Here is a 26,523-nt window from a genome sequence, read left to right on the forward strand (position 1 = left end):
TGAGGGCACCATGCATACTGTAAATGTGGATTCTCTAAATTGCAAAATTGGTAGCTATAGTCACAAATTGTATGCACTAATATAGACACTACCTAATGGGTCACGCTGTAGAAGTAAGGTCTTCAAATCACATTTGATTCATTTTGTATACAGCATTCTTACATATCCGATATCAAAAAAAAGCAAACAGGAAATTACATGTTTCAGCACAGACCAATCTGGCTCTGTATACTGTGATTCAGAGATTCTTTATTTCCTCTATCCTCGCAAATCTCATCAGGGCTGACCATGTCTGGCGTACACTTGATTACATGCCAATGTTCCTTGGCCAATGTGACACATGTCAACAAGTAGATTGAGCACACAAATGCGTCCATTCTAGGCATTATGCTGTTCGATGTTTTCATTAAGCCCATGAATATGGCTTTTAGTCAAAAAGGTTAGTTTGTTCCAGGCTCAGTAACTTCTTAATTTGGTCCTGTATTTTTCCTTTCACATGCTTCAAAATAGTCCAATTAAAGGGTGTCTAGTCAAATGGTCGACACAATTTGACAGGACAAATGATCGAATTTTTTTTTATTTATATATATTTTTTAGGTTTTCATTGAGGGGGGGGGAGGGAGGGGTTAGTAAAAAAGGATGGGATGGGCCCTCCAAAAATGTGAAAAAAGACCTACAACCCAATTAAAGTCATTGCACTTATGATTTTTTTTCTAAAATGTTTTACTAATGGTGCTTGTTCTACTTTGTTCTTGATGCAACTTTTATGCTCAATCATTCTCCTTTTACATCTTCTATTGGTCTTTCCAATGTAAATATTTTGACAGGGGCATCTGATTAAATGTATCACATTCTAAATGTTAGTTACAATGGGTTTTCTGTGAGGCTCCATTCCCTTTTTAAGCCCAGATCCACTGTCTGTTCTCTTGGTCTGTACTCACATTATAGTTTCCACACGGATGGTGCACGAGCACTGGTGGGAGGTCCCATAACCTTGTCTGATAGGGTTTACTTTTTTCTGCTACTTATGTCATTCCTCATCACAAGATTCCGTATTGTGGTACTTTTTTGAATGGCACTAGGTTTGACACTGTCTTTACATGATTTTATTCCAGTTTCTGTTTGATACCTTTAATTTTGTAGGATAAATTACTGAAGGTGTTAACAAATACCATAGGCATCTTCCTATCTTTATTTCGGCGTTATAAAAGAGCTTCTCAATTAAATTCCCTCTTATCGGAATCTTTCAGTAAATGAGGGTACCCACGGTTGGTTAGTTTGCCAATTAGATTATTGGCCCTGTTATCATAGGATTCATTAGTAATGCTGTTTTTCTTAATACCTAAAATATTTACCAAAAGGTAAATTACGTGTTGGGCATGGTGGCTGTTGTAGTGAAGAGCATTTTTATCAGTGTCTTTAGTGTAGGGTTTGATGGTATATGGGAATGTCCAAAAAATTCACTAATTTGTTACTCATGCTTACAGTAAATTTGAGATCTGTCTTGTTCATTAAACCAATTTGCAGATTAATTTGCCTCATCTTCACTTCCAGATAACACATCTAGTATCTGAGCCTATCTGAGCCAACATAGAAAATTATCTTGGAAGGTATTCAAAGTCTGGTAAATCAGCCTCTTCGAACATGCAAACACAAGTTTGCTAGGTCGGGAGCCATGGCGACTCCCATTGCTGTTCCCTCTGCTTCCCTCACATTTCCTTCCCTCACAAGGGAGGGAAATGTGCATACCTTTGGAATTATTAGATGCAAATTTATCTCATGAATATTAATGAGGGATATTTTGGAAACCAATCATGATCCTGGCACTGGAGGCCTTGCTTTCACTAGTGTTGTGCATAAAAATGTAAATTTCTGGTATGAACCACTATATATTAACCCATGTCCACCTTCACATTGAATACCTCCACTGGTGGTAAACTCTGAGTAGGGTGGCTTTTCAGAAAGGTCCATGTTGGAACTGGTAACTTCTGACAGTTAAGGTTTCGGAGTTGGGTAGATTTTCTAAATGAATACCATGAAGTTGCATTTTTGGGGCCATAGTGGAGGCTGAGTGAGGTGCGAGCATGGCTTCTCCCTATGAGGAATTGGCATGTCGTGGAGACCTAGTCCCGACGTAGGCAGTTGTCGGGTAGAGTCGTGTGTAACCGTCCTTTCAGGAACTGCCTGCTGGGAAATGGACCCAGTTCGCCGGCAGGCCTGTCTGCTGGAGGGTCTTTAGAAAGATGGTGAGGACTCTGTATGGAACCTAATCTGAGCTGGGCTCTGCTGGTGAAATTGGGTGGAGGGAAGGATGTTTTGGCATTGGAAGACTTCAACAAGTGACCTGCTTTTTCTAGGTCAACACGTTTTGGGAGGAGTCAGTTGCATGTCGGGCAGTGTGAGATGTTGCCAACTTTTTCCAGCCCTATTGGCGAAAACTTGCGTATTGTGAAATCACTCTTATAACCGGGCAGTCTTGTCCAATACTTTTGTGTGGACAAATGGAGCCCTGGATCTGCTTGAGTTTTTCAGTTGCAGGTTTCAAGAGAAGGGTCATGGAGCTTTGCACCCACTAGTGTGGTGAGCAGGAGGAAGTAGATTGCCATGTCATGGAATAGTGACTGTGCCCCCCTAGCCCCCCACAAAGAAAAATAAACAGATCAGATGCATGAAAGGCTGTTGCATATTGAGTGCTACTCAGGGTGGCCAGCTGCATCAATGCAAAGTGCTGGGCAGCAGTGAGCGTTGCCAGGGGGAATCGCAGGTCTTCTTGCATGTTGCAAGGTAGCTTGGTGGAGAGCAAGCGGCAAACCTTTGCAATGCATGGTGTCTGCTCATGTGGGACATTCGAGGGTACCCACGCATGGCTCCCATCTCCAGACTATCCCCATTCCCCAAAACGAGGAGGCCTCACCGAGGCGTAGAGGGTTGGCGCCGGATGAACCCCATCGAAAGCCTGACATGACAGAATCTGCCCAACCCTCACAAGCCAAGAAGGCACTTGGGGGCGCAGTCGCTATTACATGACATGGCCATCTACTTCCTCCTACTTGCCACACTAGTGGGTGCAAGGCTCCCTGACCGTTATTCGAAACCCATATCCTACCTGGTCTCCCGTTTCCTAATTATGGGTGCTCATCGTTCTCCTTCTGCCAGCAGGGTAATGGGTAACTGTAATCTGGAGCTTTGTGGGGAGGCGGGGGATGGCTAGTATCCACTTTGAGGTGAACTTGCATTCTGCCTTTCAGGTGTCCGTCCGGCGGATCGTGCCGAGTGTCTTCAGTTTCCAGGGTTTGCAGCTGGGTGCTGGTTCTTGGCCTGTGGTAGGTGATGGGGCACACAAGGGTAATTTGCAGAGTTTGAGGGTATGAAATGGACCGCTTGACAGTTAATGGTCAATCTGTAATGAAGTCTCCGGCACAGGAGGCGGTTGTGTTCACGGTATGTGGTGGAGGTGCATGATTGACTATGTACGTAGAGTTGGGTGGCATGACTAATGCACCCACTGCGGAGTGGTGTAATACAGGACGGAGGTTGGCAGCCCTGGATATGGTGACCAGGCTTGGTTCTGTAAAACTTTGCCCAGTTTTGCTCTGCCACTACTGGAGGTGCAACGCAAGCTGGACCAGTGCTGATCTCCAGTCAAGTGTGCTGTTGTGCCCTCATTTGCTGCAGTGTGGAATTTGATGGTCTCTTGCATGGTCTGTGGTTGGGATTGGGGAAACAGGATATGTTGCACTGTGGAGTGCATAGTTGCGCTAGTCTAGCTCCTCGGCTGTGCATAAGGAAGGCTGTTGCTTGCTCTCGCCCTACAGGCCCCCCATTAGGATGGAAAGGATTGCTGGTGCATGTGACTGCAATTCCTCCAGGACAAATGTTTGCAACACTATGTTCGCCCCATTGCACTTGCACACGTTAGAGGTTGAGTCGTGCATCCACCCCCTCAAAAGCTGTAGGCCTTAACATGTTACGGCGGTGGCTTCAGCAGGTCTCTGACCATGTGGACCCATATTGTGCTTCTGCACATTAGTGGCAGTGTTGTAGCCATGCTTCTTAGGAGCCCCTTCTCAGTTAGTGCTTTGGTTGACCCGATCGTTGTGCGGTCGAGTTGAACAATGCCAACTTTGTCTCCCTTTTTTGCAGGTTCTTGCCCAAGACTGGTACATTGACTTCCAGTACCGGAACGGCACTGTGCGCACCGTGACTGCTACAGCGGCCACCCAGTTGGGCTACGGCATCAGAACCACCAACACCAGGCTTTTGCTCAGGTCCCCACACAACACGCCGCAGTCGCAGGTCATGCTGGTAAGGCCTCCGTTCTTTTGGGTTCAATGGTGGTAACTGCTTGGTGGTGGCTCCTAGTTGAGTAGGTTGACCTTTGAGCAAGGGAGTACGAGCCCTGGAAATGGAGAACCAGGCTATGAACGGTCTACTAGAAGGTCAATAAGTTACATGTGGGGGTTTCTGCTCTCTTCCGACAGCCGTGTCCTGTAAGCTCAAAAGGTCCTCAAGCCAACATCTGGCCTCACTTATTGCCGCCTAATACTGTGCAAATCCAGAACGCTTCATTTCAGTTGCTTGCTTGTTTCGGAACACAATGGCCGTCTTGTGTGGTTATTGGTTCTTTATTTTGTAGGTTGAAGGACTGGCTCTGGAGGTTACCTTGTCCACCATGTCTTACAAGCAGCCTTGGGTCATTCTCATAGTGGAAACCACGACTGCTTGTTCTGTGGGTGAGTTGTTGTGATTGGAATTGTTTGCTGCTTGCTTGCTTGTGTCTTAAGGCCGTATTGCTGAACTGTTCATAGCCCTCTCGGCTTTGCTCCCTGTAGATTTGCATTCAAATCAATGGCTAGGTGGTGATGGTTGGTCTGTACGGGAAGGACTTGCCTCTGTTCTTGCTACATTTATGGAGCAATTTACTTGGAAGATGGGCTGGAGGGTGACAATGTCTGCCTTTGTGTGAGCAGGAATAATCGCTTGTCTGCGGATTAGCGCTGCATAAACTGGACTACATCAGTAGCTACTGGACTGCTTTAAACCCACCTTCACCCTAGAAACATTCCTCTCGCTACAGTCGCTGTGGAAACACCGGCACCCCTCACGAACACCCTAAACAGTGACGTATTAAGCTTTCTGCTGCTCTAGGGCCAGCAAAGTGTGTGCGCGCCCTCTAACTTTACTCCACCCCTTCCCCCAGATTCCACTCTTTAGCATATAAAGTAGGCCCTGTGACTTTTATATCCAGGGCTTCTATGACTCCTTTCTCTGGCTTGCAAACCTATCTGGAGCCATGCCTTGTCGCGCCTACATTGGCACACGTTTTCTCTATACCCCATAAGCACTCCTGGCACTCGCCTGTTTTGCAGGCTCTGCCCCACCATGGGACTGGTCTTCCCAGATTCTCCTGGATGTGCCATGTCACCACCTACTCAGCCAGCCACATCCTCTGGCACACCGTTGACGGCCTTCTGACCTGATGCTTTACGCCCTTTTTAGTTTTGGTGGCTAGTAGGTGGCACTGAGCACTGCCTCTAATGACTATCGTAATGGGGTGTAAATGTAGCCGATGAGATGTGAGCTGGGGAACACAGCTTGTGGGTGTTTAGTTATTTACCAACCCAACTCCCCATCTGCACTTCTGGCCAAAACCTGTCCCTGTGGTCTGAGGCGATTGCTTAGCCTTCTGAAGGGTGAGTGCAGCTGTAACCAGGTGTAATAGTCATAAAACGGGAATCGTTGCATTTGTGCCTTACACTGAATTTCTGTAAAAACCATCGTTCAAAAAGTCAATACTTGTAAAGGCATTTGACAGGCGCTTATTACGCCCAGATAGTCGGTTACTTCTGGCCAGGTAGCACCAGCAACGATAACACAACTAATATGTCTACATTAGCCAAAACTGTTGGATTTGCCATTTTTATCCCCCTCCCCCCCACTGGCCTTTTGCTGAGTGATGCAGGGGTTTGCAACTTGTGGCTCACAACTCCCATTCGCCACTATTTGCTATGCATCATGGGAGGTGTAATCCAAAACATCAGGAGAGCCAAAGGTTCCCTGTCTTATGTTGCCTCCTTCAGTTGTGTGTACTCTGCTCTGTGTGAGCAACATTTGCCGTGCCAGTCCCTCTGGGACCATGCATTTGGCGACTGGGCAAATCGCATTGGAAAATACAGCCCCTTACGTTAGCCAGGGGTGTTGCTAGGTCTGGAAAAGATCAGGGGCTAAGCTAATGTCTGGACTGGCGGGACTCGGGGCTAGCTAGCCTTTTGGCTGTAGCCCCTGAGCTTCTATCTGGGGCTACAACCAAAACACCTGGGGCTATAGCCCCCCCCTCAGCCCTCCCCTAGCAACGCCTCTGACGTTAGCCGTGTGGGCTTAAAGGGAATGAGTTGCGGCTAGTTTGCTCACGTCAATGAGACGCCGGAGTTCTGTAAAGTCTGGCTCTCCATGTGTTCCGGCCTCCAAGGAGAGGGATATTGGGAGCCACAGTCAAACGTGTCGCTCCTGAATCGGTGCGTCAAATTGGGCCGCAGAAGGTCTTTGCCACTGATTAGTCTAAGTGGCAGGGTTGACGTTCTCGAATTATCTGTCAATTTGGGTGGTCTTTCTCTGGGTTATGGGTTTTTGAACCACGGCCATTAGTGCTAGGAACACGCTCGGTGTGGTTTGTATACATGCAATCTGCCATGTTAATTTGGGGGCCAGTCAAATTGCTTCGATAGTGACTATTTTCCCAAGCTCAGTTAATTATGGACAATTTCTGACTAGTTTTAATCCAAAAAACCAAAATGCCCCCCCCCCCCCCCCCGAGGCATGTAACGGGGCTGGCCTGTTTTAATTGGCACACGGGTTTCCTTTTTGTTTCTACCGCATTTTGCGTACCAAATGGGAATCGCGCAATTAACTGCTCCTTTTGCGCTGGCGCTGCGGACTTGCGTGGGCTTCAGACCTGCATGGGGGGCAGTGATGAGACTGACACAAGGCCCTGATGTTTACCCATTAAAGCGAAGGGTGCATAATAGTCTTCCAATTAACAAATACCTGCCCAGCTGTGCACTGCAAAACTAGAATCTATTTAAGCCAATCCCCATTGAACAAATGTGTGACGTATGTGCATGGTTAAATACTGAACATTGGTGCAGGAACGAAGAATGACTTGCCACACGTGCTTGCATGTTTGCCCCGTGCTGTCATGCCTGATGTTGCTCCATGACTCCATCACTGTTGACTGGATCTACTTAACCCTTCTCTTTCCATCCCCCAGAGCCGCCGCGGTTTACCCCCACCTCATTGGTGTGGCTCACACCAGCGGTCCTCACCCCGCTGGTCTTCGATATACCGTATTACCAGGACCAAGGCCCCTTGATGGGAGTCGATGGGCTACTGATCACGCCGGAGACCATGCAGCGGAACGGTTACCAGCTGGCCATGGACGCCGCTGCTCTCAGCATCACTGTTCCCATTGGTGCCCCCGGTGGCAAGATGAAGGTTAGTAGCGGACCCTTGGCCTGGATGCAGCTCGCACAGCTAGTGTATGTAGACTAGTCAAACGACTTGGCAAGTCAACACTGGCTCTCCAGGTGCCCCTAAACTGCCAGGCTATTATGCAAGTCTATGTAAAACGCGAGCATTCTCATCCTTGGCACTTAAGGGGTTCACCTATTTGATGAACCAATGGCTTGCTTGTGTTAAGATATTTACAGGGTTCAGTAGCCTACTCTGGGGTTGTACATCTTTGATAGATTGGCCCAAGCAACCTAGAGCTGTAAGGAATAGCACATTTTGGCACTGGATCGTCTTGACTTAAATCCTCAGTGATGCAGGACTTCTGCAGGAGGTGCAGTCACACCACATCTTCGAGACACAACTAGCGGACCACTAGCCCGCTTCCACTGAGGTTGGTTATGGAAGAGTTATGTGCTAGGTCTGGGATCTACAACTGTCCTGATGTTCTGGGTTTCAACTCAATGATTCCTCGCCTTGACTGTGCTGATGGAGTTTGTCCGAAACCTTTTTTGAGCCAAAGGTAGCAGACCTCTGTGGGACTTGATAGCTAAGAAGCGGGACAGCCCCCAAAACATTGTTTATTTAAAGGGTAATTGAGGAAGGGGGCCCAAAGCGAAGGCTCCTTGTAATGGTCGTGTGAGACCCTGACAACCTGTTTCAACAGGGTTTGGGAAGGGAGTAGGGAAGGGGTACGGGCTAGTATTAGGGGTATCCAGTGATTATATCGAATACAAAACATTCAATAAACTTTTATAACGAAAAAGACCGAATTTATATTGAATATATATGTGGGGTAAGGGGTTAAAATGGGTTGGGTGGGGGGGTTACAAACATAGCAAAATGTGGGACCCCATAAAAACAAACTCGGTATTTTTTCACTGTCAAAGTTTCAAAGTAAAATAGTCACATGACCGAAGTAGGGTGGATTTTGGATAAAAAATTAGGATCGTCTTCAGGGAAGGTTGGGGGGGGGGGGGGGACTCGCTTGGTATCTCTTGTGGATTTTACAGACCCGTCATTTGGAGATGCACCTCCTAGTCTACTACCTGCTCCAGGGAAGCCAGGTGTTGGTCTGACCATTCTTGAATTTAGGATTGCAGGAGTAGATCTAATCTGTATTTCTTAATCCCTCAAGTGGCAACGTTTCCAAGTTGGTCTTCCTGTAGGATACCACAAGGATCTGCGTTATCGCAGAGTACAATACAGCGGAGCCACTGTAGGCAGACTCTTTCCGAATGTCAAACAGTGGGTGGGTGAGAGGTCCCTGTATAACCCTATTCCAATGGTCTCCTGCAAGTTTGGATGACTCTGGACCCTAGAATATCACTAATCTCCTTCATATGATCTGCATTTCTTTGGGAAGCGGGTGCCCGCAACACCTACAATACAAAATGTGGCTTTTATCTTTGTTTTCAGGACCACACACTTGAAGGAACAAATGGCCTCTGCAGAATCCTTACGGACAGATTCAACTTGATATGATAGGTTATTTATTACGCAGTTAATACCCAGAGGTTTCTAAGCGCAGACCCGGGGAATCAAACCGGTTGCTCTGTCTGCTTCCAAGGCGAGCATGTTGCCCCTGAGCTATCGTCCCTGAGACTTTGCGATGGAAATGCCCTTTCCAAATTGGACTAATGTAATCGCGTGTAAGTGGGTACCCAACACATGCTGAGAAAAATTAGATGCCTGTTCTTAACCAGGCTGTCAATTCTGCACGGATTGGATTACCCTGGCTCGCGTGCTCACTAGAGGCCCTGCAAGAGTTGACCTTGTTGCAAGCATCTCTGCAAGTGCCCAGCTCTTCTCCAAATCGGCCGACCACTGCCGGTTCTCTGCCCATGTCCTTCACCTTGCAGCATCCTTTCTTGCTAGATGCTTTAATCTGAGCAAAATACCATGTCTACCTGTTAGTGTTCATGACCATGAAGTCCTAAGGAGTCCTTCCTTGTCGTTGGAACTTCTCTACCTTATTTGGTTTGGGCACCCGCCGGACTGTCTACCTTGAGTTTGGGGAAGTAGTGGGTTTGCAGGACCGCCTGAGCACCTGGGAAGTAGGAGGGCCTCTGGTGAGTCTGGGCTCTGATCAATCCTCTTTGAGCCCCCAGCGGAGTCCCACTGCACAGAAATCCACCCCCAGCTTTCCTAGTCTACAGTGCACACCAGGACTTCCGTCATGGCCATGGTCTCCTCCCATGCTGCTTTGGCATGGTATTGCCTGAGGTCGTTTTCGGGTGGGGGGGCATGGAGGGTGGAACTGCTGAGACCAGTTTCTGGCTGGTCTGAGGATCCAAGGGCAGTACGACTCCTTCTCTTACACAGATGGTGCCAGCACAAGCTTCTATTGGCTCCTTGTCAATGACCTACAAACCACCATGTGAAGCTCACGAAGCCATCTAGGGGGGGGTGGAAAAATACCCTCCCTTAATCATCAATCTAGCTGTACCAGGCGTCCCGGACCCACTAACGCTGTTCTTGGAGTACAAACAGTCCAGTATATCCTGACTGTGCGCAGCCTCCCTGTGATTGGGGCCTAAAGCTGGAACAGCTTGCCTATTCGGACTACAGGAAATCTACCCATACTGGAGTACCCATGATGCACCGGTTGCAAGTACCCCTTTGGAGTCGCCATTGTCCCTCAATATATAGTAGAAGACAGAGCTAGTAAAACAGGGGCTAGATTCTAACCCTCTAAAAAGGAGGGCAAGGACCAGGCACTTCTGAAAGATTTGAATAATTTTTAATAATTAATCTTAGGTTAAAAAACATGATTAAATTCACAGGTCCACAATACAAAACTTAACATCCAATATAAAGCGAGGAATACGTAACAGGCGCAAATGCTAGCTAAAACAAATTCAAACGAAAACACATGGTACATATAGGACAAATGGCAGTGTAACTCCATTTGGATTAGTATATCATATTTTGTCTGTTTTTAATCCAGAGAGCTTCCCTCTCCTGTGAGCTGAGGTTCGATTCCATTATCCTGCATACTTCTCCCCAGATCCTAAGACCTGCAGTTATCCCCTGGTTAATCAAGATTCTTCATCAAGAAACGCCAGGGGCCTTCTTGTACCACTGCCTGCTTCAGCACCTCCAGGTGCAGGAGCGTAACATTTTCATGCTTGCATGTGTAGTTTGGACCTTTGTAACCAGTTGTCGATTGTTGAGACCTTACCACCCCTGTCCTCCTTCAGTTCCTACTTCTGTAGATTCGCTAATGGCAATCTTAGGTTTTTTTCCTGGTGTGACACAACCCCCAATGGTCACGCGTCACTGACTGCTTAATTCATCCAGCAGTATTCAGTGCCGTTGAACCTTTTCAAGCTTCACGCGTGGTCTACACAATCTGGCCAGTGTGATCGGTCTGCATTCACTGTTTGGCACAGCGGACCTTGATGGAGCCTCATTGGCCAAGACAGTGTTGCCGTGTATAGTGTGGTACACAAGCACTTCTTGTATTAGCCTTTGGGTCTCTAAAAGCACCCCCTCTTCCCCCGCCCGAGATATGCCTGAGGTTGCAAGGTGTGAAAGCAGTGGGATAACACTAAAGATGGACAAAATGTAACCCCAGGAAGACCATGGACCCAAGCAACCCGTAGAAGGTCGTATATTCAGGAACACTGAAATGCAGGATGTGGAGCAAGGTGTTGCCTAGTTTGCCAGCATTTCACTAGTTCCTGAGCCCGCACACCCCATTGCTTTCCAACCATTCTACCCATCCCCCATTACCCATATAATATGATTCTCAAACTATCTGCTTCAAGAGATTAGCTTTTCAAAATAGATTGGCGATTTTTCTTCATTTAAAAACCTAAAACGACTTGTTCTATGTCTAAATGTCACAGGCATAAAACCAGTTTTATAGTAGCCAGTTGTTAAGGCTGCTCCCCACATGATTGGCCTTATGCCTTCCTCTCCCTTCCGGCTGCCAGTCCACCTACCCCATCACTTACTATTACAGGCCTGTCTGATCATAGTCTCCGGACGGCATCCCAGAAACGGGACGCGCTGCATTGTGCTTCCTGACGGCATCCCAGAAACGGGACGCGCTGCATTGTGCTTCCTGACGGCATCCCAGAAACGGGACGCGCTGCATTGTGCTTCCTGACGGCATCCCAGAAACGGGACGCGCTGCATTGTGCTTCCTGACGGCATCCCAGAAACGGGACGCGCTGCATTGTGCCGACATCCCAGAAACGGGACGCGCTGCATCGTGCTTCCTGACATAGTGTGGGCTCACTTTGCTCGTGTTACCTGACCCCTACCTATGGAATAAAATTGCAGACCAATTTTTTGTGAAATTATAGGCCGTAGGCTTTATTTTCTTACAGAAAATACACAAACATATAACAATGTGCTTTTGGGCACTTCAAATCCGGCTTTGTAGATGCCCAAAGCTTCTCCTCACCAAGACTTTGTTACCCTTAGGCATCCGAACCTGGACACGTGCCGCCACACCTGAGTGGGTGTTGCCTCGGCTGCTCGGGTCCCCACCCAAAAGCGCCTCTCTGCATCCCCGCTCCTCCAGCGCCCTGAAGATATTGTCAGAGAACACCCCCATCCCTTTGTTAGACAGGTGCAACCCGTCCTGGTGAAACATCTCTGGGTTATTTTGGGAGAGACCGTGCTTTATGAAATGAAGCCCTGTGCTCCTGCAATATTTCTCCACTGCTTTGTTTAGCTTCCTTCTCGCTGTTTTGATGGCCTGCCTCCGATGTGCTCCATACCAGATTCTCCGAACTGTTTCTGACTTGAAACTAGACACCCCAACTCCCAGCAGCATGTTAACCTGGTCTAGAAAAGGATATTGACAATTTAATCAAAGTATGTACCTGACCATAGCTGTCAGGCATAATTGTGGCAACCTACGTTAAATCCTAAATAGCACACAATCTTTAAGACTCGGCCTCTGTACAGATAATCAAAGCCTTGACTGGAGGTTTGTGTACCAGTATGACCTGTGTGGTTGAGAAATCGGGCATCCATAAATGTCCTAGTCTGGTTCCCCAGAAATTCCCCCCCCCCTGCCCTGCACATACGAGTGGATTTCTGACCTTTAGCGGGTATCCACTGACTTTCTTTGGCACTTTTGGGTAACCTGGGTGGTGTCCACGTGTGTTGAAGTCATGACCTTCCCGAAGCATTCCTGTGGTTGCTCATTGTTGCACTGGTCAATAGCTGGGCCTTTTTACACACACCCTCGATATACAATGCCTCAACCCATCAGTTGTGCAGTCTGGCGAAGGGATGTGGGGTGGGCTTCCATACCCACGAAAATATTTGGTCCTAACCTTATGGGGAGGCACACAGCTGTACGAAGGATGGTGGGATCGCTATGACCTGAAATAAATTCTTGCCTGACTTGGTCTGGGGAGATCTCACTTGTCTGCCCTACCACCCTACCGCATACTTGGTGATTGTGTTTAATACTTCACTCTCTCCCCCTGCAGAGTGATGTGCAGAACAATACATACGGAGCCACCTACAGCATCGACTTGTTGCTGGAGCGAGATTGGAGGGGTTTGTCCGATGACGAAACGAGGCACAGCACCTGCAAACGCATCACCACCCCGTTCCAGCCGCAGCCGCTACTCTTCATAGACTGTGAGTTGGGTGAAATTATTGGTGGGGCGTGTGCAGCTGGCTCTTAACTTGTGCCTGGGTGGTTCAAATTTCTTTTGTTTGTGGGTGACCCCTTGAAAAGGTGCAGCCAGACTTTGGCCCCCCATAAGCTTTCTTGTGGGGAACCTAAGGTGCATGTAAAGGCCAGCGGGGCTGTGTGGCATTCTAGCTGATGGATGCCACTTCTAATCCAGATTTAAACCACAAACATTGACTAATTCCTTAAGAGGCCATTTGGAAGGTTGGAACCCTTCAAGTCCCACATCCAGACCAATCTGAAACCTTTCTTGGCTACACACGAGTTTAACAACTGAGTCTGAAGGTTGTATTCAAGATTTACAAATATTACTGTAATTCCTTCTAGGCTAGGCCTCTGAAACCTGTGACCCGTGGATGTTATGTACAACTCCCATGACCCTGCACCCATGACTTTGCTGGCAAGGGCTGATGGTAATTATGGTCCACAACATTTGGAGAGGCCGAGGTTGCAAACCTTGAAACACTTGTGTATAGGCGCGTTACAAATGCCATATAACCTCTGAACTAGGCCTTACAGAACTGCAGAAGATATTTTTGTATTAAGACTGGTGAAGCCATGTATACTAGAGATCAAACGTCCAAGGTTGTGTTGCTGGCTTGTCCGTGTACTGAGGACCATTCTGTTGGCATAAATTTCATAATGTTATCCATCACTCCAAGGCAGAGTGCTTAAACAAAAAAAACTGCATGAACGTGGCTGACCAGCCACTGCGTCTCCTAGGTCAACTAGTGTTTGCTGGCGTAGCCATATGGTACTGGCTAGGTTTTCATAAAATGGCGTATCCTACGATATTTAATTGCACTTTGCATTGTGGATACCACCATGGTATGTGAAGGACTGGCTTGCTGCGCACGTGTTAAAGCTTCCAGGTCTTTGGCGTCCATGTCTGGTTTGTGTTGGTTGAGGAAAAGGAGAGAGAAGTGGGTAGGTTGTTCTCATTTCCGGTGCTCAATCACAGCACTTGTTGCAAGCTTGGTTTTTGCACGTTTGATTCAAGAACTATCTCAATTGACTGCACCAATGCCTGCCCTTTCACCTGGTATCGCTGCTATCCACCGTTTGGCTTCCTAGCACCTGGGCCTCGTGCCTCTAGTTTTGCTCTGGCCCCGTTGTCCATGGCGATCTTGTACAAGCTTGAACCTTTCCTTAACTGTGAACCAGGCATACTGGAATGCATACATTGTGACGCTGAGGCCAACATGCCTATGCATTGGTCAATGTTCACATGGCTCATCCACTTGCAATATATACGTGCCTATCCAAAATGGGAAGCCTCAAGTCCCATACTATGCTTGGTTAGAACAAACCTTCAATGACCTACGCTTCTGTAGCTGCTCATTGTGCGGAGGTAGTCTTCCTGCTACCCAGGTTGGAGCATTTCGTAACACAAAGGAGGGGAACCAGCGGAGGAGTGATTGACCACCTACACTCCATTTAGTAAATGCTTTACACAGTTAGTGCCAGAGGAACGTAGAGGTCTGGAGTGGGAGTATTGAGTGATAGTTTAAGATGGTGTTGTCCCCTGGCCCAGATAACCTGGTGGATGATGCTGAGGGATTTGCATTTGATCAGTGCAGCAACTGGGAGCCAGTGTAGACTTTTTAGGGCAGGAGAGATGCGGCCCTGGGCTTAAGGCCAAGGATAAGTCCTGCTGCCCTATTCTGGATTAGCCGGAGGGATTGCAGAGTGGAAGAAGGTAGATTAAGGAGGAGGCTATTGTAATATCGAAGCCTAGAGAGAACCAGGGCTCGGCTAACATTGAGCTTCTGGTGGGGGGGGGGGCGGCGGGGGCAGTGAGAAAAGTAGAATTCCTTTGAGAAGGAAGAGCTGAAAGTGGGACTTCAGAGTGAGGGAGGAGTCAAAGATGAGTGAGTGAGGGGGAGGCGAGGGAACAGGGGTCCCAATGGGTAGGAGCTCAGTTTTACAGGCGTTTAGGCGGAGATCATTGGTGGTCCACTAGAACTGGATGGCAGGCAGCCAGGGAAGATGGAAGGTGCAGAAGGGTGAACGGGAAGTTTGAAAGAGTTGTGGTGGGATGAGGCGAGCAAGGTAGATGTTATAAAGCCAAGAGGATGGAGCCCTGCGGGACACCACATGTGGAGAAGGAAGTAGGAGAGGAGGGTCCCAGAATGACCTGGGATGTGTGCTCCGTTGTGAAGGATGTCAGCAATGCCAGTGCTCAGTCTGAGATACCGAGGGTATCGTGGAGCCTTTGTATGATGGAATGGTTGACTGTGTCACAGGCAGAGGAAAGATAGACAAGGAGTACAGCTGGGGAGTTGGTCAAGAGATGTGAGCAGTTATTCACTGGTGTTCAGAAGAGCAGCTTCCGTGCCTTTGGATGCTCTGAATCCAGATTGATTGTGGTGACCCAACTAGTTTGGTGTTTGAGTTGGGTCAAGGCCAGCTTCTCCAGCAGTTTCCCCAGGAAGGGGGTGATGGTAATGGGCGGTAGTTGGCTGGACAGGTAGGGTCTGCTGAAGGTTTTTCAGGAGGAGATGCACAAGGCGTCCCTGAGGGAGGGGAAAGATCCAGTGGCAAAAGAATGATTACAGAAATCTGCGAGTGTGGGGGCAAGAGCCAATGTTGTCCTTGATGGTTTCGGATGAGCAGATGAGGGCGTGGGGGGTGGTGGTTGGGGGAAGCAAGGGGAGTGGGAAGGGTTCAGGAGGGAGACTAGCAAGGGTGTTCAGGATTGTGGCGAAGTGAGTGGCCAGTGCATTGCTGAGAGCCTGGGCAGGGGAGGAGACTGTGGAAGGGTTGGCTAGTTCCCAGCAGATCTTGAAAAGTTCAGCTGTTGGATCTACTGGAAATCCATGCCTTTATGTGGGCCGCTTTTTTTTTTTTCTTCACGAATGGAGTCTGTATGGTCTTTTGAGCAGGCAGCAGGCCAGTTTGTCAGAGAATGAGCCAGATGTTTTCACTTATGATTGAACTTGCAGCACTGACACGTGCACAGCAGCCAGAGTCTTACCAGGTGGTACACTTGGAGGTGGGTTTCAGGTGGATCCTCATGACTGGGGCGAGAATGTAGAGTATTGGTAATTGTTAAATGGAGGTTGCTGAGATCGGAGTTGGAGGTAGTCGGAGGGAGGGAGGTAGGCAGGCAGGGTAGGATGAAGTGGACCCAGATAGGAGTGAATGGTCTGACCAAGAGGGGTGACAAGCGAGGTGGAGAGAGGTCACAGTGAATAAGGATGTGTCCACCTGAGTGGGTTGGACCAAAAGGGAGAATTGAGAGGATAGAGTTGCAGAGGTCAATGAAGAGTAGATGCTGTGACTGATCCAACTCTGACCGACCTCCCCAGAGGAGGAAGTTGAAGGTGGATGAAAGTAAGGAAGAACAGACATTGTCCGTTCAGAGAACAGGGTAGCAGTTCCTGGAGGCCAGTAAAGGGTGGCAATGGTCATGGTGAAGGAGGGTGAGATGATAGAGCTGGGTGGGTAAGATGGAGGAAGGAACCCACTCGGAAGATTAAGGCAACCCCACAGTCAGCACGGTGAGGTAGAGGCTTGGAAATTATTTTGTTGCTGTCAGGGGTGGGGGTCAAAAGCAGTGACTTATCTGGCATTTGAACAAAGTCTCGGTAAAAGCGAGAATGTCGGTCAATGTCTTCAAGGAGGAGGCAGATGTCAGCTGAGTGTTTGGCTGAGTGGGGGTTGCCAGATCAAGGAGGTCTCTGCCTTTTTGAAAGTTTTCTGAGTAGGGGTTCAAGGGTGTGGCACTATGGTGGGGAGGGGTAGGGTGAGTAGTCGTAGGAGGAGAGGCAGTAGGAGGAGAGGCAGGAGAAGGTAGGAAGTTAATGAGGTGGCAGGAGGCAGTCAAAGAGGTTGGGTTGAGGACTCTGAACCAAGATCGTGCCTGTGTGCTAGACCTTAACAAAGCAACCGCCGTTAATGGGTGAAGATTAGGGAGGAGAGAGAAGAGATGAGGGGTCCATAGGTATGGAGAGGACAGAGGTATGTCGGGGAAAACCTCTGGAAGAAGCACGGACACGGGTGTCTGTGTTGGGAAGACCAGGGTTTGCACTAAAGATTTATTTATTTTTCCTTTCCGACTTTGAGAGGGGGGGCATAGGTGATGGTGTAGCAGTTAGAGAAGATGTGAGATGGTGAGGGCCATAGGGGTGGAAGAGGATAGTAGAGGAATGAGGAAGAATGGCTGCACTATGCAGTTCTAGCTAAACTCACCAGGTGGCGTAGTAGACGCAAGGCGCAAATGCACTTCAAAAGGAAAGTGACTTTTCAAAACAGGCCCTCAATGCAAAGCAAGGGATGCAGTTGAAGGGGCACAGCTAATTCGATTTACAAAAACAGGCCGTCAATGCAGGTGCAGTGAGATTGTGTGGGAAGGGAGACTGGAAGGCAGAAAAACATGGGCACATACAAAGTACAGTTTGTGGAGGAAGCAAGGGATAGTTCAGCCATCACTCACTAGTAGCTCTGCAGGGAGCGAGGTTATCCATAGCTCCGAAGTAATTTCAAAAAGCGGTTTACGGCTTGGGGTTTACGTGTGCCTTAGACGGGTACACCCTGAGGACTGCTGTTGGATAGTGAGTCGGTCCCTTACACTGAATGTCCCCCCACACCACCATACAGTTATGTAATCTAGTCCAGTACTCGCTCAACGAGATTGTGATGTGTGGTCAGACGGGCACATAATGACCATATATATTTCACATCCGGTTGATACGGACCTCTTAATCAACAATCGGCTTGCACAATCGGGACAGGTTTCGTGCATGAAGTATCCTGTTGCTAGAGGTACCCCACTGCACAGGTTAAATGTTCCACCCAGCCGTGTACTCACGATTTGGGACGGATCCTCCAAAATGGCAGTCGGGCCACTGAGTCTTTTGTTTGTTTTTACTCTTCCTGGTACTTTCGTCTTGCGTTGCTCGTACCCTCCCCTAGAGTTTTACCGCGCTCAGTTGCCTGTGATCGTCCCACCAGTCTGAATATGTCTGTGGCAAACTTGGTGCTTCCCTCATAGCCACAGCTGCTATATACTCGCCCTCCTCTCCAGTCTGGACAACGTCTTATTGCAGGTCTGCCACCCCTGGCTCCACTCCCCTGAGGCACCGGCAATCAGCCAAGCCGGCTGTCTGTTAATACTGGAACCTGCTCTAAACCACTCAAGGGACAGTGGCGGATCACATCTCACTTTTCTGTAGCCGCAGACCACCGTCTCATCATACTCCTTGCCTGGTCCCACTCTGCCGGCCCCAGACTATTATATTGCTGGTTCACTTGTCGCACTGAGCTTAGAAGCCTGTAGGTGATTCAGGACTTGGCTGGAACCGCCATAAAGTGGGTGGCTGTGGGGCCACAACCTCTCCTGCCCTTCATTCCAGACAGTCTTTGGGATGCCTGGGCTGGCCCCGTGCTGGGGCGTAAAAGGAGGAGCAGACTCCCAGAGGCCATGCTCATCAAGACCAAAGCTAATAGCCACCATGTGAGCTGTGCTGCCCAATGCTGCAACTCTGAACCAAGTCTGCTTCCACCAACCGGTTTTCCAGGGCTCCTGGATCCCTGCGGTGTGCCCCTTGGCATGTCTTGTGCTGCCTCCACACTCGCACCCGAAACTCAGCCATTTGCTGTGCAAGACGAATTTAAAATTGTTGCCCAACAGTCTCGAGGGTCTAGGTTATCTAGGTATTTACAATATTTTGTAAAGTGTTTCATGTTCACCACGAAGAGGCACACATTCAGTGATCAAATGGATAAGGGTTTCGCGGGAATCGGGCGACTTACAAAAACGACAAACGTTGCCTGTAGGTGGTAAAAGCTTGGTGTCTGACTTGAATGTCTCTTGTAATCCAGAGGTTAAACCTCAGGTGGAGAATACCTAGGCGATATTTCGGGGTTGGCGAAAGCATCAAGTAAGGAGCTAAAGTTCGAATTTTTTTATGTGGGAATCTTAAGCCATCTCCGTCTTTATATTGTAAACAAAGATCACTTGTCAGAAGCCAGTCAATTTGGTATATTTTAAATTTGGCTCTCTCGGGGTTTGTTAGAAGGGTATCAATTGAGACTTCTGCATTTATCAAAATATGATAAGCTTTTGTCGACCATGTGTGACAGAAAACATGTAATTAGATAGCAGTTTCAAGATGAAAGAATGAGTAGTTGAGAGCAGGCATTTCCTAAAGAGCACAGATCCGCCGATTGTGAAGGGCTTGCAGTGAAACTATGCCCAATTCATACCTGATCCATGCATAAGGGGTACATTGCGTTAGATGTAGCACATGCCTCCAAAATGTAGCTTCCCATGATACAAGTAACGATGATAAATTGTCATTAGTGGTTTCAAGGCCATAGTGTGGGAGTAACTTTCATGTTCCAAAACTGTAATACGGGATTCACTGAGAATTTGCCATATTTGAACCTTATGATGGAGGCCTGCGAAATGGCGGTATTCACTTTAGAACCTGAACCTTGGTGTGAAATATGTCCAGAGGCGTGTGACTTGCCCTCGCAAATCATTCCAAGATAAGTGTACTGGGAGACCACAGAGAAGGGGATCTGATTGATATGCCACAGATGCATTAAAGGTCTGTTTCCATGGACAAAATTATACAATTTGAGTTTTGTTGGGATTTACTCTTAATTCATTATAGTGAATATAATTATTGAAGGCATTCAGCAGATTCTGTAAACCGGAGTGAGTTTTGGAGATGAGAAACAAAGTCAGCATACATTAATGCTTTGATTGGGTGATTATTACATTTGGGGGAATCTGAGATGATGCTTTCAAAGGCAAGTTTCACGTCTTGAATAAAATAATTGAAAACCGCAGAGGCTAGAAGGCAGCCTTGTTTTAGCCCACGGGCCGTGGGAATGCTTGGAGACAATCGCCTATCTAGAGAGACGGATTTGAATGGAGGTATCGGTGTGTAATGCAGAGATTTTGTCCAAGACTGGGCGGGCAGTGATCACGGAATAATTTGGCAAATAGAAGGGAGTTGAACGCAGCGTGGACGTCTGCTGTTTTGTGGCATGGCATTGTGCTTTAAGTGCGTTGAGACAAATTAAATTGATGGTGGTACCTACAACAGCAACAACCTGACTGCTGCGGATCACGCAGATGTACATTTTTGGTCCATGTGTTGAAGTCCCGAAGGATAAATTTGCAGAATAATTTGGGTGGTAGTTGGATGGTAAACTACGGTCGCCCTTTTTGAAAATCGGAATGATTGATGTTTTCCAAGAGGGAGGAATTAATTGGTACTTTAAAATATTGCAGAAAATGATGGATAGAACATGTGCCCATTCAAAGGGCTAGGCCTTGAAGATCATATTGGAGAGGCCGTCTGGGCCCGCAGCCCGGGACGAACTTGCCTTCATAATTTGATCTTGAATTAAAGTAATTGTGAAATCTACTTTCCATGGAATGAGGGTATGTGTTTGATATGTTTAGAGAATTCTGGTTCGGCGAGTTTAGTCGCAAGATGGCTTTTCTCACTATCCGATAGTTAGCTTTGGCTGATTGAATTTCCGGATCGAAAGAGTGCGTATGTCTACCACTCAACCATCTTGGGATATTTAGGGTATTGGCAAAAGGGCGCAATAGCTCAGTAATGGGCAGGATGGCTCGATTGAGCGTGATGTTCAACACTATGTTTAAATGCTGACAAAGTTATGAGGCTGCAGCGCACTCGTGATCTAGCTGAATTGATGGATAATTCGGGAAAAAAGTAAGTTTCTTCATCGAAGAGGGACCCTTGGATATGCATAGATAGTAATTTATGATCACTATAGGCTTGATCGATGATAAGTTATCAATATATTGAAACAGTTAGCATCTACATAAATATAGTCAATGGTGCTCGAGCTAGGTCCCCGATGCCAAGTGCATCCGGGGGGGGGGGGGGGGGGCGGGGAGGTCGCCTGGAACTGCACCATTGACCATGGGGAAATTACGTTGCATCATGAAGGAAGACCACATAGATGTTGGTTTGGATCGAGCTTGATTCCAGCAATCGAGATTGAGGTCACCCAAGACGATTGTATGTGAAATGTGTTGGGTTACTAATACCATATCAAGAATGGAAGCTAGACCAACATAGAAAGATTCATTGGTGTGACCAAGGGGATTGTGATAAATGTTAACCAGTGCGATGGTACGATGGATAATCTTCACCAATTGAATGTGGGCTTGCACTGATGCCCATGGGGACAGAGGCCCATCTTCACGTTGGCCTCCACAAGAGGCCAGAGGAGGGTCTGCCTTTGCTAGGTAGGGCCGGAAGCAAGGTAAGATCAAAGCCATCCCATACAGAGGAGTTAGTAGCCAAGTTTCCTGTAAGGCTATGATATGATATGATAGGTGTGGGATAGGGTAGACATAGATATGTAAGTGAGCATGGCCTTGAGTGTTCCAGCTAGCAAGTTTCAAGGGTAATAAAGTTGAGACAGTTGGTGGTTAAGTCTGGCAGTAGGAGGATGTGGAGGAGCAGCTAATAGATTTATTAACGGAGCTTTGATAGATGTTGACTTTGGTCTTGGGAGCTTGTGCCAGGGTGAGGAAGAATCCAGATCTAGAGCTAAGAGAAAGCCCAGTTCGAAAAGTTGCATTTTGCAACGCCAGATTGAATTCCAGACTACACCAGAGGGGATGCGAAGTCTGACCACAGAGGAGCAAGTATCTGATACAAATTCGAGCTGGTCTATGTCATGGGTGGTAATGTTGTGCAAGTCCTCAATATCTCCAAAGATGTTCAGAATGCTCGATCGATTTTAGGTCCTATTTGGGAAAGTTCCCTTCTTGACACTTCAGAATGAAGGAACGGGAAAGGGAACAGGATGACGGTGGAGCTTTAAGGGAAGGTTTAGTAGAAGATCTTGATGTGGGCCATTTTGAAGAGGATGCCAAAGGAGTCGCTCTAAAACATGAGCGCAAGGCGTTTTCTTCATCTTGCATTGACAACACTGAGGAACTGCGTGAACAAATCCGAATCATGACGAGCTTGCGTGGATCCTAGTCGTGAGGCTAAATAAGCCTCAACACTGGCTTTGAGGTCTGATAATGCAGAGACCGTTGCAGTGTGTTTGAGGTGTTGGTGAGATGAGCGGTGGTTGAAAGGTAACATTATTTTTTGTTGGAGGAGCAGTCTGCACACTTTGTTTGATCTTGTGTTGTAGGAGCTGGGTCAAACGTCCTAGAGGACGGTTTAACTGAATGACCTGCGGGAACCGGCAGATGACACAAACGCGAAGCTAGGTAGGCATCGATACTTGCTTTGTAGTCAAAAGGTGCATCCATAGTGGCAGGATTTGTGTGAGCAATTGATAAATTGGGAAAAATTTGAGCAGGCATGGTTTGGGTTTGAGATGGAACTGGCTGAGCGACTGATGAGGGGGCTCATGTTGTTCAAGGGATTGAACTAGTTGACCTAATGGTGAGAGGGTCACTGAATGAGTAGCAAGGGGAGGTGGTTTTGAAGGAGGAGTTGAGGATACCTTCTTGATGGGGACAGAAGGGGGTTGAGATTGAGGTGACACAGAAGGAACAGTGGAGGACGTGGTAGATTTGGAAGACTGCCCTAAAGCTTTAAAAAAAGCTGTGTGAGTTTTAGGCCGGCCAAGTTTTTGGTTTTCTTGATTGCAGGGCGAGATCTTCGGTTTGAGGTACAGGAAGCGACGAGGGAGTAGAAGGCTCTGGAGCAGCACCAGAAGCCATGGAAGGTGAATGGGCAGAGTCAATAGAGGTATCTTGCAGAGATGGCACCAGGGGAGGAGAGGAAACAATAGGTCTAATGACACCAGGAATAGACGGGAGGTGACTGGTCAGGGGAACAATGAAACAATCCGAAGATGGGCACTATTTTTACGTCATCAGCAATGGCAACTAGACAGTTAAGAGGCCGGATTTGACGATTGATAGAAATAGGATTGGTACACATGGGAGGAGGGGGGGGGTGAGGGAAATCTTGTGCATGTAAGGCAGACTGATTGGAAAGTTTGGTCGATGGTGTCGTACAGTTTGCTCATAGTGGAGATTGTCAAGTTAATGGAAGTGAGGGCTGCTTGAATGAAGGCAAGTTGTTGGGGCAAGGTGGCTGAGGGCAGTGCCTGTGGGGCTCTTAGTGTGGGCAAAGCAAATGAATGTATGAACGAATGACGGAGTGATTGGAAATCCCAGAGAGATCTTCAGACTTCGAAGAAATGGGTGGTTCACTCAAAGATGCATGAATGGAAATATCAGGATGCAAAGAAGGGAATTTTTTTGGTGAGGGAGCAGACCCCTCGCGTGAAGCCAAGGGATGGGGGGGTTGAGAGTCAAGCATAGTTACATCCGTGGATGAGCGTTCACATGGACCTGTGGAGATTGACAGACAGGTGGTGAATTATTGACAATGGAGGATAAAGCATTAGGTCTAGGTGTATGTGAGGTTAAAAGATGATTAGAATCCAGCGTGTGAAGAGCTTCACTCGTTGCAGGTGGAAAAGGAAATTTGGAGGGTGCTATTGGACCAAAAGTATGTGGCGCTAAGAGTCGGTGCAATAGCAGAAAAAAATCTTGGGGATTGAGCTGCCACCTGTCCACAAGTGGCTAGATTGAGGGGAGAGCGCGCATGGTTAGGCATATTTGTGGTGAGTTTATAGGTGAAAAACACCAACTGTTATCGGAGCAAAGTAGAATAATTGTAATAGCTTACCGATTTTGAAATGGAACTGTCAATTTGCTCGTTAGTGGGAAATATAAAAAAAAATTATGATAAATCACAAAAAACAAACTAGCATGTAACAAACAGCAAACTGAGATTGCCACAGACAGTGGGAAAGCGGTACTTGAGCCGGTACTTGCCCGCGTGCGCGCACGCTGTGCGCATGCACGAGAAATTTGTAATTGGCAAGCAAACATAGGCTTAGAGTGGGAACCAATCCCTGCAAATCTAAGGCGGGATCAGCAATGCAAAATGTCAATCACTGTAGAAGCGGTGAAATACGCTGCAAATACGCTTTCTTCGGGTGGTGTCAGGATTCAGTGCAGAAGTTCCAGCAGCGGATTAGCAGCATAGCAAGCAGGAAAGCGGTACTTGCCCGTGTGCGCACTCGCTCATCCATCTATGCCCCCAAACTAAGCCCCCTACTTCAAAGTGCTCAGGCTGCACCTCTGAGGGCTGCTATTTGTGGGTGGGGATTTTAATGCCACTCTGACCCATCCTAGATAAATCCTTCCCACCAACCCAGTCACTCTTTATGCCCTTGCCCTTGCATTTATTCCAAAATGTGAATATTGTGAGCATGTCTTTTATTCAGGGGAGCATGACTATTATTTCTCGTCGTCCACTGGGTTCATTCTCACCTCGATATGCTACTAGTGTCTCCTGTATTCATCCCTTTTTTTGCAAAAGTCTACATCGGGATCTGTCATCTGATGGAGCACTCACCAGTGACGTGGTCCTCCTGGGTCACCAGCTATTGCCTACTCTGCAGCCTCCTTGGCAATTGAAGGACACCCTTCATGATCCCTCTATTCGGTGGATGTGGCCCCTCCCCTGCAAGAGTCCAACACTACTCTGGGCATGTCTTGGAACACCATGCGGGATGCTTTTAAAGCAGTCCTCCGGGGGTAAACTCATTGCCTTGGCCTTCTCACAGCAAGGGGATCTGCCAGATGGAACTTGGGTCTGAGGCTTAAAGAATACACAACCAACTCCTTGAAAGCTTAGACCCTGGAAGCTCACCTAGCTGACCATAACGTGCATGCGATCTCCCACTAGAGAGATGGATTACATCCACGGCAATCTGGCCAATGGATTACTAGCCACCAAACCTTAAGGCCTTGGATCTAGAAACTGGATATCTAGGCTGCAGTGTGGCAAGGCATAGAAGTGCAAGCACCTACATAGAGGAGCTGCTCTCCCCCCTGGACTTGCCAATCTCCAAGTGGAAGTCGAGGCTGCAGCACCCCCTTCTGCCCTCACAACAAATCCTGCCCCCCCCCCCATCAGATGGCTACACAGTACGCTTCTACAAGTACAAGAGCTGGTTGTCTATGCCTCTTGCCAACCTTTAACTACTTAACCTCGAACGCAGTCTCCCAAACCATGGCATCTCTACTTCTCAAGCAGTTTTTCTGGTCGCCATATAGCCCTGCTGAATACAGATGCTAAAATATTCAAGATCATTCTAGCCACCACTCCTCCCTTGCTCACCCTCATTCATCGCAATCATTCCAGATTTGTGGTCAAAAGGTCCACATATGTTAAAATCCAGAGATCATTGAACATAAGCAAATGTGTGGCTCGTGGCACTCGGCGCAAAGTAATCGACTGGCTGGACTTTGCAGAATCCATGCATCCTTCTGGTTTGGCCCCAACCTCAGGTCCTGAATCGAGTCCTTGCTGGCTGTGCCTTTCATGAGAATAAATGACCATAGTACCCAGCTGCTGATCTATCTAAAGCGAGGTACAAGCCAGGGGGTTGCCCACTACACCTCCCCCCTCTTATTTGCCTTGGGGATGGCACCCTTAGCCCGCAACATACTTGCAAACTTGCATACAGAGGAAATGGAGGTAGGTCCTTCTCCCCCAGAGACTAGCCTTATTCATTGACATACTCCTGTTCTTCAGTCCAACTGAAGAATCTCTTCTGGTGTGATGGTCCAGCCTCTGGTTACACTATAAACTTTGCCTTTTGGGCTTAATGTTTCTGAGGAGGCGGATCCTATCTGCTGATGAGATGTTTTCCTGGAACTTGATTACCTAGGGGTGCATATTGCCCCTGGATTAGAGATCTACAAATGTTATCACCCCTCCTAAAATCTAACCATGGCTGATGGCTTCCTTTGGGAATATCCTATTTGGGCCGGCCCGACTTGATAATTAAAAGGAATATCCCACCCTGAGACTCTTCCATTCTTTCTGCAGCCTTCTGATTCAGACAACTAAACCTTCTCGCACAGGGATCCAAAATGGCAGAGATTCAACTACATATTGGGGGGGGGGGGGGGTAAAACATCCCAGAGTCTCCCAGAATGTCCTTAGGCTCTCTGGCATTGGGAGTGGGGTGAAGGGGAGGGGGTGGCTTTCGGGGTGCTTAACAGATGTTGCCACCTGTCGGCCCAATTGGCACACCAGGGTAAATGGGGTGGGGACTCTACCAAGTTGGGTTGGCTCCCCCTTAGTCCAGTTTCATACCCACCTCCCTCTGGGCTCTCTACTCTTTATGTGCAAACCATCCTGAACGCGGGGCAGTCCCCGTCTGGTCTTGACTCTGGCGCATGTCCTGTTGGGCTATGGCACAGGTGCTCTGGCTGGGATTGGGGTCCCTCTCTGGTCTCGAGGAACCCAGACGTCACCTGAGAATTCTGTGGCCTTTTGCCAGGGAAGGCAAAG

The 26,523-nt window shown here is 47.9% G+C and overlaps 1 protein-coding gene across 1 annotated transcript in view; it reads left to right on the forward strand.

The window, feature by feature from the left end:
- LOC138487915 (uncharacterized) overlaps positions 1-26,523 on the forward strand; it is a 145,281-nt gene that overhangs the window by 39,573 nt on the left and 79,185 nt on the right. The window contains exons 6-10 of the mRNA XM_069614928.1: positions 3,249-3,323; positions 4,144-4,305; positions 4,637-4,733; positions 7,268-7,491; positions 12,966-13,119. Of these exons, the coding sequence (XP_069471029.1) occupies positions 3,249-3,323; positions 4,144-4,305; positions 4,637-4,733; positions 7,268-7,491; positions 12,966-13,119 (712 nt within the window). The remainder of the gene's footprint in view (positions 1-3,248; positions 3,324-4,143; positions 4,306-4,636; positions 4,734-7,267; positions 7,492-12,965; positions 13,120-26,523) is intronic.

The sequence above is a fragment of the Ambystoma mexicanum genome, chromosome 1p (genome assembly GCF_040938575.1).
Source record: "Ambystoma mexicanum isolate Mex_15411 chromosome 1p, UKY_AmexF1_1, whole genome shotgun sequence".
Taxonomy (NCBI): Eukaryota; Metazoa; Chordata; class Amphibia; order Caudata; family Ambystomatidae; genus Ambystoma; species Ambystoma mexicanum.